Raw genomic sequence first — 18401 nt, 5'->3', positions numbered from 1 at the left:
TTTCTGCCATTTCCTGCCATATTTTCAATCTTTTGACTTCTTATAATATTTCTTGTTGCTTCATAGTTTCTCTTTGGTACATTTTAAATTTCAGGAAGGTTTGTTGCTTGGATAAGGTTTGCTTCTTGCGTCAAGCATGAAGCTCCCTTTCCAACTCTTTCTTCCACAATTCTCATTTTTTTCCTCCAGAGCTCTCATTTCATTGATAAATACTTTTGGAACGATTTATTTAAAAAAAAAAAGCAATCTTTCTTTGTTGTGTCTTGGAATTCTAGAGAAAAGTGTGCCCAAGCTATATTTTTCTTTGAAGTTTTGCTTATAATTGTTTTGGAGTCATTCTTTCTGGGATTGTACCTTGAGCATGCCAACCATCATAATAGCTCCTCTTTATAATGGAATTTTTATTGTTGTTGTTGTTCATTCTTCCAGGCTTCTTACCATCTTCAGATTTGATATTTGGGTTGGGCTTTCTGCACTTATTTAGGGAAAATCTGGACTCTAGACTGTTCCTGTTGCTGCTTTCTTAGAGTATTGATTCTTGTGTTAGTCCAAGATCTCAGGACAGTTCAGGCTGGGGACCTGCAACCTGACCCCTCTTCCTATCTTTTGTTCTCATTGCCCTGGTATGGGTCTTGGACCTCCTATTGATCTAGTGCACAGTGTCTCCCCTGTGTTCCAATACTCCATAGAGTTTTCCACTGGCCAAACTCCATGGCAGGGAAGGGCAATAATGATCCTGCCCAAGGAGAAAATATCCATAGGAATAAAATGATGAAACTTTTAAGTATTGAAGTAAAAAGTTAAAATAGGAATAATTAAGTAACATATGCCTTAGGTATTACTGTGAGGAAAATATTGTATGAACTTTTAAGCACTATCTAAATGTGAATTGTTACATCTTTTCTGTGCATTTATGCCATTTTCTTATCTTCTGTTGTGTCTTTTTAAGGATTCATAGAACTACAGAATTTTTTAGAATTTTGGTATATCCTTTTTTTGCATATCTGCTAGTTTTTACAAAACTTTCTCATTTTGCGGGTCAGGAAACTGAGATGCACATAGGAGGAATAATTCTATGAGATTATAAAATAATAGACTTAAATCTAGAGAGACACCTTAGAAGCCATTGTGTATGCCTTGAGCATGCCTGCCACCATAATAATATTCATCCTCCTAAATGAAGACACAGAAAAGATAAAATGATTTGTGCAAGGTCAAACAAGTAGTACCAGAACTGGGATTTGAACCCAGGTCTTCTGACTCCAAATTCTGAACTCTCCACTGTCACTATACTTGTCACCATGATAATAATCAAAATAACAGGTTTGAGCATTAGATGAATCTAATAAGATCAAATTCAATTGAGTATAAGAATCTTCTTCACAAGTATAAGCTAGGTGAGGGATGGTTAGACAGTAATTCAATTAAAGAAGCTCCAGGAATTGTTTTGTATTATATATGTTCAAATGAGTCAGGAGAGTGATGTGAAAAGCTAATGCGGTTTGGTGTTCTGAAAGGCAAAGTTTCCAAGAATAAGAATTATGTTACTAGTATTGGGTCTGGAGTCACAAAGACCTGAGTTCAAATTCAGCCTCAGATATTTCTATCTGTGTGACCCTGGGCCAAACATTTTATCTCTGTCCTCTTCAGTTTCCCCATCTGTAAAATGGAGATGATAATAGTGCTTACTTTCCAGGATTGTTGTGAGGATCAAATGAGATCATATTTATAAAGTGTTTAGCACAGGTCCTGAAATATGTTGTTGTTCAGTCCTGATTCTTCATGGCCTCATTTGGGATTTTCTTAGCAGATATACTAGAATGGAGTACCATGTTCTTCTCCAGTGGATTAAGACTTCCACCTGAAAACTAAACTATCTGTTTAGTGCCCTACCAATCAAAATTCCAAAAAATTACTTTAATGAGTTAGAAAAAATTGTAAGTAAATTCATATGGAGAAATAAAAAGTCAAGAATTGCCAGGAGCGTAATGAAAAAAAAAATGCAAACGAAGGTGGCTTAGCATTACGCAATCTAAAATTATATTATAAAGCATCAGTCATCAAAACTGTTTGGTATTGGCTAAGAAACAGAGTGGTGGACCAGTGGAATAGACTAGGTGTAAAAGCAGGAGAGGATTATAGTAATCTGCTGTTTGATAAACCCAAAGAGTCCCGCCACTGGGATAAAAACTCCCTCTTTGATAAAAACTGCTGGGATAATTGGAAGTTAGTATGGAAGAAACTTAGATTAGACCAACACCTCACACCCTTTACCAAGATAAGATCTCCAAATGGTTACAGGACATAGACATAAAAAACAATACTATAAGCAAATTAGAAGATCAAGGACTAGTCTACCTGTCAGATCTATGGAAAGGGGAGCAGTTTAGGACTAAGGAAGAGTTGGAAAACATCATGAAAAACCAATTAGATGATTTTGATTACATTAAATTAAAAAGCTTTTGCACAGATAAAACCAATGTAATCAAGATCAAAAGAAAAGTAATAAATTGAGAAACAATCTTTACAATTAATGATTCTGACAAAGGACTCATTTCTAAAATATACAGAGAACTGAGTCATATTTTTAAAACAAAAAGCCATTCCCCAATTGACAAATGGTCAAAGGATATGCAAAGGAAATTTACAGATGAGGAGATCAAAGCAATCCATAGCCATATGAAAAAATGCTCTAAATCATTAATTATTAGAGAAATGCAAATTAAAGCTTCTCTGAGGTACCACCTCACACCTCTCAGATTGGCCATTATGACCAGGAAGGATAATGATCATTGTTGGAAGGGATGTGGGAAATCTGGGACACTATTACACTGTTGGTGGAGCTGTGAACTCATCCAACCCTTCTGGAGAGCTATTTGGAACTATGCCCAAAGGGCAACAAAAATGTGCATACCCTTTGACCCAGCAATACCACTACTGGGTCTATACCCTGAAGAGATGAGGGAAAAAGGGTAAAAACAAAAATATTTATAGCAGCCCTGTTTGTGGTGGCAAAGAATTGGAAATCCAGTAAATGTCCTTCAATTGGGGAATGGTTTAGCAAACTGTGGTATATGTATGTCATGGAACACTATTGTTCTATTAGAAACCAGAAGGGATGGGATTTCAGGGAAGCCTGGAGGGATTTGCATGAACTGATGCTGAGTGATATGAGTAGAACCAGAAAAACACTGTACACCCTAACAGCAACATGGGAGTGATATTCAACCTTGAAGGACTTGCTCATTCCATCAGTGCAACAATTGGGAACAATTTTTGGCTGTCTGCAAAGGAGAGTGCCATCTGTATCCAGATAAGGAGCTGTGGAATTTGAACAAAGTACAAGGATTATTCCCTTTAATTCGGAAAAAAAAAAACCCAGATGTCTTATTGTCTGATCTGGTTACTTCTGAGAATTCTGTTCTCTTTAAGGATATGATTTCTCTCTCATCACACCCAATTTGGATCAAGGTACAACATGGAAACAAAGTAAAGACTGACAAGTGCTATCTGTGGGGTGGGGGTGGGGGGAGGGAAGCAAGATTGGGGGAAAATTGTAAAACTCAAATGATATCTTTAATAAAAATTTAAAAAAAGACTTCCACCTGAACTCTAAATTCCATAACTATGATTGCTATTAAGATTATTGTTTGCAAAGCTCTCTACATACAGACACTTGATATTTGTCCCTCATTTTTGAAGTAGACTGTGACATCAGGAAGGTGCTCAACAAGCACATGAATTGGATTTGAGTGAGAGGGATGCTGTGCTAAGTCACCAGCCTCACTTTCTGTTCCAGAGACATCTGAGTCCGTGGCCAGATATGAATCAGGATGACAGGAGATGGCCCTGGATTCGAGGCAATGACTTGCCTGAGGTCACACAGCCAGTATGAAGCCACTGAATCCGGACACTTAATAGTTGTGTGATCCTGGGCAAGTCACTTAATCCGTTTTGACCCAAAATTGAGCTGGAGAAAGAAATGGCAGACCAATGGGGTCCCTCAAGAGGAGGTGGACACCGTGGAAATAACTTTGAAACAAGCACAGGCTACAGGAAGGTGCTTTTATCTATTAATTAATTAATTAATTAATTAATTTTTTTATTGGTGTTCCCGTTCTGTTGCTGTTTGTTAGTTGTGATCTCATTCGGGGTTTTCTTGACAAAGATACTGGAGTGGAATGCCCTTTCCTTCTCCAGCTCACTTTACAGATGAGGAAACTGAGGCAGACAAGGTTGTGTGACTTTGCAATGTCCGAGGTCAAGTCTGAACTCCGAAAACGCCCTGATCCCGGGCGCCGCCACCTACCTGGCTGCCCTATGCCCATTTTACAGAGGGATGATGTGCCAGGCTCACTGGGGAAGGGGAGGGCCACGGGAGACCCACGTGCTGTGCACGTGCGAGCGTCAGCTCCCCAGCGCCAGGGGCGGGGCCTGCGCCTGGAGCCACTCCCGGCGGCACCCGGGGCGGTGCGTAGCCTACGCAGGGGGCGGAGCCTGGAGGGAGCGTACCTGAGGCGCGGATGGCGGCCGCATCGGCGATGGCTCCGGGGCGGGAGCCCGAGGAGCCGGGCCCACGGGCCCTGTACTTCTGCGGGAGCATCCGAGGTGGGAGGCAGGACCGAGCCCTCTACGGGCGCATCGTGTCAAGACTGCGGCGCTACGGGGCGGTGCTCACGGAGCACGTGGCGGCTGCCGAACTGAGCGCGTGCGGTGAGAGGCGGGCGGGGGGCGGGGCGAGGGCGGGGCCTGCTCTCGCCCCAGTGCTTCCGGGAGGGGGGCGGGGTGCTTCCCTCCTCGCCCCCTGCCGAGTCTGCGCGGCGCGTGGCTGGGAGCGAGGTCTGGACTGGAGAGGGGCGGAACCTGGCCGGGGGTCACGGGGCGGGGCCTGACCGGGGTCACGGGGCGGGGCCGACTGTTAGCTACGGGGAGAGATCCGCCTCCCTTGAACTGGCTGACCCGAGATCCCGGGAAGGCGCTCCGGGGCAGCTGGGGGCAGCTGGGTGGCGAGGTGGGCACAGCGCCGGCCTGGGAAAGACCGAGTTCAAATGTAACCCCCGAGATGCCCGAGGGGGGGCCCTCTGAGCACGCCACCTAAAGTCATCTGCAAAATCGGAAAGGTTAATAAAAGACAGTAAAAGCTTCCCTGGTTGCTGTGAAGCTCAGATGAGATGAGCTTTGCAAAGCGCTTAGCATAGACTCTGGTGCAGGGTCCGTTGCTAATGTTATTATTAGCAAGTGGGGACCGAAGGATGAGGTGACCCATTCTCTCAGCACCCAATCCCTCCGCCTCGATAAAGTCAATAATTTTTTTTGTATATATATTTTAATATATTATATTCAATATATATATTCAGTATATTATATATATAATGAATTGAAATTTGCTTTCTACAGAGAAAGAATAGTGGACTTTGAACAAAGACTAAAGACTTACCGTCAAATTAGAAAAAAAAGCATTACATTATAATGTAATTTTGCTATCTCATACTTTATTTTTCTTCCTTAAGAATATGATTTCTCTGTCATCACATTCAACTGAGATCAGTGTAAAGACTAACAGAATGTCTTCTGTGGGGTGGGGAGCAAGAATGGGGGGGAAATTGTAAAACTCAAACTAAATAAAATCTTTCTTTAAAAAAAAAGAAAGAAAAAAGAAATTTGCTTTCTACAATCAGTCAGATATTAAGTGCCCACTAAGCACAGGTGTTAGTTGCTGGGGTTACAAAACAAGGCAAAGATAGACCTTATCCTCAAGGAGCTTAGAGTCTAGTAGCCACCAAGACCAATGACCCTGCCACAAAAGGAAGGAAGTTAAAGTATTTGTTTTTAGTGAACTCAGCTCTTGGTAATCACCCCCTGCCTTTCTAGAGTCACAAGCTCTCTCTCTAAAAAATCCATTTAATTTTGTTTCTCTTTATTAAAACTTGAGATATTTGCCTGTTTCTAGTCATTTAGCTCTTCTCTTCCATGTCAATTCTTAAAAATTGCTCACACTATCTCCACAATCACATCTGTAAATTCGGTATATAATTGCCTTTCTAGTCTCTCAGTCACTTTTAAGTTCAATTGTCTCATAGTGATATTTGTCAGAACTTTTTTTTTACAATTCACTGACTGTTCTTTCCAGAATAATTGGAAATAGAATAGTGTAATTCTATAATAAAATCTAAGCATAATAGTTTTTAAAAGAACCTCAGAAGTCATGTAGTCACACATCCACAACTGTACCTTTACAATACCTCCATGGAGTAGTCTTTAATCTCTGCTTGAAGGCTTCCAGTGGCAGTGAAAAAGGCAGTCTAATGCTACTCATTGATCTAATTCTTTTTTTTAGGTGTTTTTTTTTTTTTGCAAGGCAATGGGGTTAAGTGGCCACACAGCTAGGTTATTATTAAATGTCTGAGATGGATTTGAACTCAGGTACTTCTGAGTCCAGGGCCACACTGCACCACCTAGCCACCCCCAACAGTCTAATTCTTAGGAAATTTTTTTCCTTATAGTGACTTGAAATCTATTTTTCCTCAACATCTACTTTATATATTTTTTTAGGTTTTTTTGCAAGGCAAATGGGGTTAAGTGGCTTGCCCAAGGCCACACAGCTAGGTAATTATTACATGTCTGAGACTGGATTTGAACCCAGGTACTCCTGACTCCAGGGCTGGTGCTTTATCCACTGCACCACCTAGCTACCCCTTTCCTCAACATCTATCCATTGCTTCTTGTTCTACATCTTGGAGACCAAAAAGAAAAAGGCTAATCCTTCTTCTATAGGGTAGCTTTTCAATTATTGTTATTATGCTCTCCCTAAGCCTTCTTTTCTCCAGGTTAACTATATTTGGTTCCTTCAACAGAGCCCAGAATCATGATTTTGAGCTCTTTTACCATTATGGCTGTTTTTTTTGTTTATCTAGGAAGTTTTAGTCTCCTGGAAAAGGCCTCCTCAGGGTCCTTTTCCCACATGTCCCTTTGCATCTGCTAACATTATATACTCTTTTCCTAAGTTTTTGGTGACATGTCATATCTTCCATCCTTCATACATATGTCTTTCTTTTTAGCTCCCTGTATAGCTACATTGATTTCTTTTGATAATTGTTCTCTCATTGGGAATATTAAATTAATGTAAATCCAATAGCCTTTTTCTTTAGGACCTCTCTGTAAATACCTTATATTAGTTGATCAGCTTTCTCTTCTGGAAACCCTTTGCTTCTGAGGTTTTCCTCCAACCTCTATTTAGTTCCTATAGTGCTCCCTTGCTAATTCTTATTTCTCACCTTTTAAGTATTAGTATCCTTCAAGGATTTATCTGTGATCCTCTTTATACTAACCTTTGGAAATCTTATTCATTGCCTTGACTTTATCAGTTCTAAATACAGATGAGTTCCAAGTCTTTATCTCTAGCCCTCCTTAACCTCTCATAACCTGCAGACCCACATTTCCAATTATCTGAAATACATTTCTTCCCAATGTTCTGCTGGAATCACAAACTCTAAAACTAGTTGATCAGAGGCCTCTTTTAATTCTTAATCTCTTCCCTATCCTCCACATTGTCAGTTGACAAATCTTGTTGCATTTTCCTTCCAAGTATCCATGATGTCATGTCTTTCTTTCCATTAATGCAGTCACCAACCTAAAACAATCATTTCTATCTTAAAACTGTTGGAATAGACTCCTTTGTAGATCTTCTTGTATCCTGTTTCTCCTCCTTCGATTCATTCTGGTTTAATCTTCCTAAGATATTACTTTGATCATGCTTATTTTCCTGCTCAAAAATTTACTTTACTGCCTACAGAATAAAATCTAAACTTCCTAGCCTGGCATTCAAGGCTTCCCACAATCTACAGTAGTTTTATCTCCCACTCTCACTTGAAGAAGACTCACTTTGACCCACTCCTCTGTTTCTCGATTTCCCATTCTCACTTCAGCTTTTGTGTATATACCATCCTTCACACCGAGAATACTCCCCTCACTCTAGATAGCCATTTCTTAACCATCTTTCAAGGACCAGAACACTTATTGTGTTCTCTCTCTTATCTTGAGGACAGGAACTCAGTTCCATACAGCTCCATCTTGGATACAACCTAGCATATAGTGGATTCTTACTAAACATTTTTCATAGAATCTTCAGTTTGAAAAGAATCTTATATAACTCACACAAGCTAACTTCTTATTCTTTAATCCTGTTAATAGTGAGTGACTGTGGGATAAAGAAGACTGAGTGGGGACAACTATGAGGCTCAGTGGGTAGAATCAAGAAGACCTGAGTTCAAGTCTGGTCACACAAACACTTGTGACCCTGATTGCCTCAAAAAAGAAAAAAAAAGACAGTGGGATTATGGATAGTGAGTAGAGAGGGGCTCAGGGATAGGTGATGGGGCAGGGTAGGAGTGGGTCTCCATCCTTGCTCAGCTGACTCCTTGTTCATTCAATCTCTGCAGGGGAAGAAGCAGCAGGGGGTGACAGACTGATTCATGAGCGTGACCTAGCTTGGTTGCAGCAGGCAGATGGTGAGTTGCCCCCTTTGGATTTCCAGTTCATGGAAGCACAGTATAGATTTATATGGTTTTTATCCACATGCATGCCCAAAGAGTCTTTTGCCCTTCCCTTCCAAAGTTGACATCCAGAGTGTGCTCTCTGCATACCTTTCTAGAATAATAGTCCCACCTTACATTTAATTGTACCCATGCTACATCATTTCTTATGCAATCTCTAGCCCTCTAGGCTTCCATACAAACACTGGAGAAACTTTAAGCCAGCTCATCATCTACTTGTCTCCCTGTAGTGGTGGTGGCTGAAGTGACTCAACCTTCCCTGGGTGTCGGCTATGAGCTTGGCCGGGCTATGGCTCTCAACAAGAGAATTCTATGTCTGTTTCGCCCTCAGTCTGGCCGAGGTGAGTGCCCCTATGCTCTGCCATCCACTCCTAGCTTCCTGAGAGGACAGGAGCATAAGAGAGGCTTGAGCAGTATGGGTCAGAGTGTGTTCATCACAGCCCCATCTGTATAGAATGAACTCTTGGAAAGAGAGCTGAAGAAGAATGCCATCTACAAGACCCACCACAAGTGATCTCCAAGGCCTGCTCGAAGACCTTCCCTGAAGAGTGCTCAGCTGCCTCCAAGGGGCAGCCCCCAACATTTGCAAACAGTTTTGACCCTGAGTCAAGCTCTTCCTCTTCTTAGGTTCCAGTCATTATTCCTAGCACTGCCTCCAGGGCCTTATTCCTGGTCCAGATGGTGTCCTTTGAGGTGCTGGAAGGCAGCTCTACTGAAACAGACTCACAGACTAGTACCCTTCCCCCAGAGTGATCCTGGACTGAATCTGGACATTTGGCACTACTGTGCCTCACCCCTGCTTCTGCTCTTCCCCCAGTGCTCTCAGCCATGATCCGGGGTGCTGCTGATGGGTCACAATTCCAGGTGTGGGACTATGAAGAGAACGAAGTGGAGACACTGCTGGACCGGTACTTTGAGTTCAGTTCTCCTGAGCCTGGAGCTTCCTCCCCATCTCCAACTCTTACTTCTTGACTTAACCTTTATATTTAAATTTCTACTCCAAAACCTGCTTGATTTCACTTCTTCCATATGTTATTCTTGGCCCCAATCCCCAATCCTGAATTAAAACGTGTATTCAGGTTGTATTTTTGTGTCATATATTGGGGGTGGGGAAGGTGGAAAAGAGATGGGAGTTTACAGAAACCTGCTCACAGAAACAAAGATAGAATTCAACAAAGATTTCTTCAGAATGTTTAAGGCCCAGGGGTGGCTAGGTGGTGCAGTGGATAAAGCACCAGCCCTGGAGTCAGGAGTACCTGAGTTCAAATCTGGCCTCAGACACTTAATAATTACCTAGCTGTGTGGCCTTGGGCAAGCCACTTAATCCCATTGACTTGCAAAAAAAACCTTAAATAAATAAATAAATGAATAATAAAAATAAAATGTCTATATCCTTTTTCCCAGATTCTCTTTACTGGGTTTAAACCCCAAGAAAGTCAGTGATAAGACTCTTCAGATGCACCAAAATATGGTAGCATTTAATTTTAAAAATCGAAGAATTGGAAACAAAAGTAGCAGCCCATTGATTGACTAAACAAATTGTGATAAATGAATATAATGAAGTATTACTGTGCTGTCAGAAATTATATATGGGATGAATAGAGAAGCATGGAAAGCTCTATAGTAAGAGACATTGCAAAAGTGAAATTAATAGTCAAAAATGGCAGTTGGGTTGTGAACTTGGAGAATTAGAATAGTGGTGCCCTTCTCAAGTAAGAGGGAAGTTTGGGATGGAAGAGGGTTGGGGAAAAGATGAATTCAGTTCTGGACACGAGTTTAAGATGTCTATTGGACATCCATTTGGAAATGTCTGAATGGCAATTAGAGATGCAAGACTGGAGGTTGGCAGGAAGTTTAGAGTAGTATAGGTATATTTAAGAATCATCAGTATGATAATCAATTGCATGCGTATTGCAGAACTCACCACAGAATCACATGGGATACTTACAGGTAGGGGGCATGATAAGGATGAGGATCTATCAATGGAGAAGTGGTCTGATAAGTAGGAAGAGAATCGGGAGAGAGCAGTGTCCTAAAAACCTAGAGAGAAGACAGCATCAAGGAGAAGAGGGTGATTCACAGGGCCCAAAATGACAAGAGTACCTACAGTGTGCCAGAACAATCCTGGGAAATTTGGATTGTCAGGAGGTTAAAAAAAAAAAGAGGTAAAAAGTGATCCCTGCCCTCAAGGACCTCACAATCTAAGAAGGGAGATAAGAAGAAAAAATATATACAAGCAAGCTTTATACAGTATAAATGGGAAATGATTAACATAGGGAAGGCATTAGGATTTTGGGGGGAGAAGAGGCTTTTTTTATTTTATTTTTTTACATTGGAGGCAATCAGGATTTAGTGACTTGTCCACAGTCATACAGCTAATAAATGAGGTGGAATTTGAACTCAGGTCCTCCTGCTTATCTATTTACTATGCCACTTAGCTACTCTGGAATAAAAAGGGTTAGGTAAAGATTTCCTATAAAAGATAAGATTTTATATGTGTACCATGATTGTGCATGTATAAAATACAGATTACTTGCTATCTTAGGGAAGAAGAAAGGAAGGATGGGGGGAAGAAATTTTTATAAAAATGAATGTTGAGGAGAGACAGAACCCACAAAGGGACCAAGAGAGGCAGTTCTCCTACTCAAGGTAACCTGGAAAAGAGCAGAAAGGCTCTGCTCCCCGGGGTCAGAGGGGCGCCTGCCAGAGGGGTGGCCCCCCAGAGCAAAAGAACTTCAGCCTCCAGAGGCAGCTCCAAGGCGCTGGGAGGGAGTCTCCTGAGCTGCACCCCGGGGAGCACCAGGCACAAAGTGGGGGAACAGCAGGGGACTTCTGCCAGAGCCAGCACGTGGAGCCCAGCCCTCAGGGCACACAGCCAGCACCTTGGTCTTTCTGCAGCCCAGAAGTAGGCGGAGCCCGTAAGCAAGAGCCCCCAGGGCATGAGCCCATTGAGCTGAAGGAGGGGAGTGAAGAGAGACTGCAGAGCTCTGTCCTCTGCCCCTGGAATAGGACTCTGGGGTTCTGACCACATTCAGATCTTGATCACAGTCTAGACCCCCTCATAGAACAGCAGCCCCCCCCCACCTCAGCCCCATGGCATTCACAGACCAGGAGGGATGACAGAGCCTCACACACTGAGACCCTTGTGGGAGTGCCTCAAAAGCTCAGGAAGCACCCCAAAACCAGTCCCAGGCTGGGAAAATGAGCAAGCAGAGAAATAAGAGGAAGACCATTGAGAAATATTTTGCAAATGAGCCCAAGAAGGATCAAAATACTCAGTCTGAAGATGAGGAAGCACAAGCTCCTGCATCTAAAGACTCCAAGAAAAACAGAAATTGGGCTCAGGCTATGAGAGAGCTCAAAAAAGACTTTGAAAATCAAATGAGGGAGTTGGAAGAAAAACTGGGAAAAGAAAGAGAGTTGCAGGAAAAACATGAAAATGAAGTCAGCAGCTTAGTCAAGGAAATCCAAAAAAAAAATGCTGAAGAAAATAGCATGCTAAAAACCAGCTTAGGTCAAATGGATAAAACAGTTCAAAAAGTTATTGAGGAGAAGAATGCTTTAAAAAAGCAAAATTGGCCAGATGGAAAAAGAGATAAGAAAACTCTCTGAGGAGAACAAATCCTACAAAGAATAGAATTCAGGGAGATTGGTGAATTTACCAGAAATGAGGAATCAATACTTCAAAACCAAAAAAATGAAAAATTAGAAGAAAATGTGAAATATCTCATTGAAAAAACAACTGATATGGACAACAGACTTAGGAAAGATAATTTAAAAATTATTGGAATACCTGAAAGTCATGATCAGGAAAAGAGCCTTGACATCATTTTCAAAGAATTACTACAGGAAAATTGCCCTGATATTCTAGAAGCAGAGGGCAAAATAGAAATGGAAAGAATCCACCGATCCCCCGGAGAAAGAGATCCCAAAAAACCAACCCCTAGGAATATTATAGCCAAGTTCCAGAACTCCCAAATCAAAGAGAAAATATTACAAGCAGCCAGAAGGACAAAGTTCAAATATCGTGGAGCTGCAGTCAGGATCACACAGGACTTAGCAGCAACTACATTGGAAGCTCGTAGGGGTTGGAATACAATATACCCGAAGGCAAAAGAGCTTAGAATGCAGCCAAGAATGAACTACCCAGCAAGGCTGAATGTCCTCTTCCAGGGAAAAAGATGGACTTTCAGTGAAACAGGGGAATTTCAAATGTTCCTTTTGGAATGGCCAGAGCTGAACAGAAGGTTTGATCTTCAGATACAGATTGGAGGAGAGGGGGGAAATATGAGGGACTTAATGATGATGAACTGTATGTATTTCTGCATAGAAAAATGACACTGATCATACTCATATGAACCTTCTCAGTTAATAGAGCAGGTAGAGGGAGCTTTTATAGTTGAAACACAGGAGAAAGCTGAATTCGAAGATAAAATATGGTGTAAAAATGGAGTCAATAGAAAAAAAGGGAAATGGAATGGGAGAAAGAAAAAGGAAAGGGGGAATAGTCCAAGATATTTCACATAATAAGATTTTTTTTTATTACAATGAGCTATTGCAATGATATGGAAGGGGGGAGGCAAGGGGGAATGAGGGAACCTTTTCTCTCATCAGAGATGACTAGGAGAGGCAACATCAAATATACTCAATGGGGTATAGACAACTGGAGTAAAAAGGAGGGGGGGGAGCAGGGGGAAGGGGTGGGGATGTGAATAAAGGAGGAGAGGATGGACCATGAGGGGAGAGTGGTCAGATATAACACATTTTCTTTTTTACTTCTTGCAAGGGGCTGGGATTGGAAGTCCTGCCCAGGACCACAGGGCTGGGTGGATTCTGGGCCTAAGGGGTGGTATGGGGGCTCAGGGCTTCTTGCCCCAGGACCAGGGATCTGTCTGCTGCGCCACTCAGCGACCCTACAGCAGAGTCAGAGTGACAGGAGAGAGAAAATATAGTAGTGGTAGTGGAGAAATAAGAAAGGAGGGAGTTGCGATCAGCAATGGCAACGTTGGAAAAATATGGAAGTAACTTTTGTGATGGACTTATCATAAAGAATGTGATCCACCCATGACAGAGTTGTTGGTGTTGGAACAAAGACTGAACCATATTTTTTATTATTATTTGGGGGAAGGTGCAGGGCAAGTGGGGCTGGGTGGCCTGCCTGGGGCCACATAGCAGGGTGATTTTGGGGTGTCTGGGGCCAGATTTGGACCCAGGTTCTCCTGGCTCAAGGGCCAGTAGTCTGTCTGCCACCCAGCCACCCCTACTATTATTACTATTTTATTTTATTTTGGGTCTTTTTTTTTCCTTCCTTTTGGTTTTTGCAGGGCAGTGGAGATCGGGTGGCTTGCATGTCACCCTACTGGATGATTGTTGGGTTTATGAGGCTGGATATGGGCTCGGGTGCTCATGGCTCCAGGGCTGGTGCTTTGTCCATTGTGCCACCTGGCCATACCTACAATTATTACTATTATTTTTTTATTTTAATTATTTTCTCTCCCCTTTCCTTTTTTTGCCCAAGCAAGTCTATCTATATTCATGGGGGGGTATTTTGATTACCTGTAAACAAGAATATTTTATTAATGTAAAAAAAACATTTGTACAAAATGAGAATAAAAAATAAATTTAAAAAAATGAATGTTGATCCTCAAACACTTAATAATTACCTAGCTTTGTGACCTTGGGCAAGTCACTTAACCCCATAGCCTTGCCAAAAAAAAAGAAAAAAATTAATTTTTGGTTTTTTTTTTATTTATTTTAGGGGTTTTTTTGCAAGGCAATGGGGTTAAGTGGCTTACCCAAGGCCACACAGCTAGGTAATCATTAAGTGTCTGATGCTGGATTTGAAGTCAGGTCCTCCTGACTCCAGGGCCGGTGCTCTATCCATTGTGCCACCTAGCTGCCCCAGAAAATTAATTTTTTAAAAAAATGAATGTTGACCTCAAAGACAATTCTAAAAGACTGGATGGAAAATACCATCATATCTAGAGAAAGAACTGTGGAGTCTGAATGCAAACCAAAGCATACTATTTTCAGTTTTTAAAATGTTTTTTTTTTCTTCTCATGGGTATCCCTTCTTTTTTATTCTGATTCATCTTTTTTTTTTGTTTTGTTTTGTTTTTTAGTTTTTTTTGCAATGCAATGGGGTTAAGTGGCTTGCCCAAGGCCACACGGCTAGGTAATTATTAAGTGTCTGAGGCCGGATTTGAACTCAGGTACTCCTGACTCCAAGGCCAGTGCTCTATCCATTGTGCCACCTAGCCGCCCCATAATTCATCTTTTACAATATGACTAATATGGAAATATGCTTGACATAGTTGGCCATGTATAACCTATATCAGATTACTTGGCGGGGAGGGGGAAGAGGATGAAGGGGAGGGAGAAAAATGTGAAAGTCAAAATCTTACAAAATAAGAATGTTGAAAACTATCTTTACATATAATTGGAAATATAAATTAATTAAAAGACAGGATTTTAGTTCAAACCTAAAGAAAGCCAAGGGAATCAGTAGGTGGAATTGAAGTGGAAGATCATTCTAGGCATGTGGAAATTCTAGACCAGAGAACATCCAGGAGTGGAAGGATAAAGGTCATTGTAGGAGAGGTCTGGGACAGAGAGCTTTCCATCTGCCACCAGGACACTTATCTTTTGACTAATCAGATCTCAGTGAGTTGGGTGAAAAGCCTCTGGAAATGGAGAGGACCGGCTTCCCTAGCATATATATTGAATCAAGGGGCTCACAGTTAATTTCCACCTTGAGAACCACAATTCCTACCTTCATTGAGGTCCTGGAGCAGGGGAGAATCAGGAAGAAGAGAAAGAGAAAGAGCAGTAGGAGGACTTGTGGAGTGGGAAAGGAGATGTAATGACTCATTCTTGAATAAATCTGATTCCTCTAAGACCTAAGGGGTCTGTATTGGCTCTTTGCCCATCTCCAGGCCTCTTCACTGTAAGACACATTAATCACCTCTCCTCCAAATCCTCAGTCATCTCCTCCTCCTGCCCAGCTCTTAACAGCCCCTCCTTAGCAATATACAATTTCTTGATCATGTTCTTAACTCCTCCAGGACCCAGGTGTCTGGGTCTCAGTCTCTTACTTCTGACCTGCTCAGTTCTTGATCACCCTTAAGAACTCAAGTGCCTGGCCTCTTCTCCACTTCTCACCCTGACCAACCTCTTTGATTATAGCCTAGTGCCTCAAGTGTTCAGCACTCTAGTCAACTGGCTCCCTCCCTCTTTCAATCATCTGGTGTCCCATCCCTATTCTCAGTACAACTCTGTTTCCTCATTCACAGTTTCCCAGGACTTCCCCAATTTCATAGCTTCTCCTAAGACTATCCCTGTTATTCCCACAGGGAAGAAAAATTCCCATCTAAATGCAGGGGCAGGAAGGAAACAGGAGGGAGCTGGGAAGGATTGGAGCCCAAGACTCCCCAGGCTAGAGAAGCATCCTGATGCTAGAATAGCATCATCTATTTCCACACCTTCTTTTCATACCTTCCTTCTCCTTCCAGCTTCCCTCATCCCACTCCATTCCCTAGGCCTTTTGTCAAAGTTCAAAGACACCAGAGCCTGTGTTTGGGGAACAAGGAGAGGAAGGCCTATGAGAATTATTGTAAGGATGGCTTTGTGACCTGTTTGACCACTTTCCTTCAGTCAGCTTATTATTTAGTAAAAGGAATTTCTTTCCTAGGAATTCTCTCTACCAAGGAAAACACAAGTCCAGTCAAAAACAAGAAGAACCCAACATAGTCAGCTTTGTGCTAAATTTGCAAAGTACTTGCTTACTGTACTATCTACTTTTTTGGAAAAATTTTTTTTATTTTTTTGCAAGGCAAATGAGGTTAAGTGGCTTGCCCAAGGCCATACAAGTAGGTAATTATTAAGTGTCTGAGGTCAGATTTGAACTCAGGTACTGCTGACTCCAGGGCCAGTGCTCTATATCCACTGCGCCACCTAGCCACCCCTGGGTCATAAGCTTCTTGAGAGATAGGACTCTGATTTCTTTATCATCTCTGGACCTCTACTGCACTCACCATAGTGTTGTACAAACAAAACATGCTCAAAAAAAGTTTGCTGAATTAGTTTTTTGCTCGAGGGGAGGTTTTGGACAATGACAAGGTGTTAGTTCACTATAAAATGCCTGCCTCCCTTCAAGAGATGTATGTAACAATTAAATTTAAGAATTTCACTTCATGTATGAATATGTCTGAAGCTTACTTATATACTTACTCTATAGGTACCAAATTGATATTTTCCCTGGACATGAACCTTGTTCCCCAGGAGAACAATACCTGGACTTGGACTGGTTAGGCAAAATGGCACCTGGAAGGACACTAGAAGTCCCCACAAGAGAGCCAGAAAAAGCGATGAGGCTCATAGCAAGGACAAATATTACCTGGAAGGAATGAATACAAACTTTATTTTTAAAAATATAGTTTTATTTATTTCATGAGATATTTACCAACTAAGAACAAAAAATTTAACATTCATTTCCAAAATTTTGAGTCCTAAATTCTCTCCCTCCCTCCTGTCCCTATATAAAAGTTCTATATAAATTATACATGTGAAGTCCTGCAAAACATATTTCCATATTAGCCATACCTAAAAAGAAAACTCAAACAAAACAAAAAAAAGAAAGTTTTAAAAGTATGCTTCAATCTGCACTCAGAGTTCATCATTTCTCATTCTAGAAGTGGATAACATCTTTTGTAAATGTTTGATGCTGTGATGTCTGAAGAGGGTGAATAAGAAGATCCCTGAGCTAATTTTTGTTTCTAATTCTATACAGAGGAAGGGAGGAAAGAAGTCTGTTGAACTACTCACAGTGGAGCAATAAGTGGATCCTGGGAATGCAGGAAAAATTACAGTGCAGAGATTGTATATGACCTTCATACAACTGATGTCATCAGAGCAATGCAGGCATAGAAAGCATTGCCAGCAATGGTCTAGATGAGATAAGCACTCTAGAGTTTCAAGGGTCAATATTGCACAGAACTCAGCCTCAGTAGGTTCCAGGCTTTCCAAGTGTAGGCCACAGGAGAAAAATGAGATAACAGCACCACCAGAGTTGAATTGCAGGCACAGAACCCAAGACAATCAGATGAGAGAAGTAAGAGTACATTATCCTTCTCTCCTTGGAGAAGACTATGGAAATGGAGGCCAGGAAAAATTAACATAAGAACACTTAAGAGGTAAATCATCAGAGTAATTGACCTAGCTTTTGTTATAATTGTAGAATGGATGGCTATGCTTATGTTGGAGGTAGCAAAAAGAATGTAGCCTGGGTCACAGAAAAGCTAAAATTTTCTGATCCAGTTTTGGGAAACTGGAACAGGGCCAGGGGAGGTCACCCTGGGTCCCAGGAACACTAACATTGACCTCATCCTCAATTCCTTTTGCATAGATTACACCTGAACTCACAGGACATTATGCTGAGGTGAAGGTAAAAATTGAGAATATGGACTGTGATGCTGTCCTGCATAGTGGAATTTCAAGAACATATCAATTTCCCATATTTTTATGACAGCATTTGGGGAAAATATCTTTAAATTCTATAACAGGTGGAAAATGACATCCACATCCAAAAACAAAGAAAGGAAAACACTATGGAGTTTAAATGCAGAGCAAAGCATATTATGTTCAGTTTTTAAAAAAAATTTACTTTTTTTCTTTCTTTCTCATGGTTTTCCCCCATTAAACCTAATTTCTTTTTTACATATGACTAATATAGAAATATGTTAAACACAACTGTACATATACAACTTTTCCTAGATTGCTTGCTGCCATGGGGAGGGAGAGGGGAAGGGGAGGGTGGTAGAAAAATGTGGAACTCACAAACTTGCTAAAGGA

At 41.5% G+C, this 18401-nt stretch overlaps 2 protein-coding genes across 2 annotated transcripts in view; one reads left to right on the top strand and one right to left on the bottom strand.

Annotated features, from left to right (window-relative positions):
• The window catches only part of TTBK1 (tau tubulin kinase 1), a 90722-nt gene extending 85940 nt beyond the window's left edge, over positions 1–4782 (bottom strand). The window contains exon 1 of the mRNA XM_074237012.1: positions 4513–4782. The gene's annotated coding sequence lies outside the window, so the exon portion shown is untranslated. The remainder of the gene's footprint in view (positions 1–4512) is intronic.
• DNPH1 (2'-deoxynucleoside 5'-phosphate N-hydrolase 1) lies at positions 4469–9637 on the top strand. Its single transcript, XM_074237013.1, has 4 exons — positions 4469–4713; positions 8439–8507; positions 8783–8893; positions 9370–9637. The coding sequence occupies exons 1-4, from the start codon at positions 4524–4526 to the stop codon at positions 9522–9524; spliced, it is 525 nt and encodes a 174-aa protein (XP_074093114.1). The 5' UTR covers positions 4469–4523; the 3' UTR covers positions 9525–9637.
• Positions 9638–18401: the final 8764 nt, after the last annotated feature.

This window comes from Macrotis lagotis, chromosome 5, assembly GCF_037893015.1.
Source record: "Macrotis lagotis isolate mMagLag1 chromosome 5, bilby.v1.9.chrom.fasta, whole genome shotgun sequence".
Taxonomy (NCBI): Eukaryota; Metazoa; Chordata; class Mammalia; order Peramelemorphia; family Peramelidae; genus Macrotis; species Macrotis lagotis.
This window is presented reverse-complemented; position numbering and strand designations above follow the sequence as displayed.

What these genes read in the sequence shown, in the direction of transcription:
- DNPH1 (XM_074237013.1), top strand. Translation starts at nt 4,524, where the DNA reads ATGGCGGCCGCATCGGCGATGGCTCCGGGGCGGGAGCCCGAGGAGCCG. An exon ending in TTGGTTGCAGCAGGCAGATG is followed by an intron (nt 8,508 to 8,782) that starts GTGAGTTGCCCC and finishes GTCTCCCTGTAG; the next exon opens with TGGTGGTGGCTGAAGTGACT. An exon ending in TCGCCCTCAGTCTGGCCGAG is followed by an intron (nt 8,894 to 9,369) that starts GTGAGTGCCCCT and finishes CTCTTCCCCCAG; the next exon opens with TGCTCTCAGCCATGATCCGG.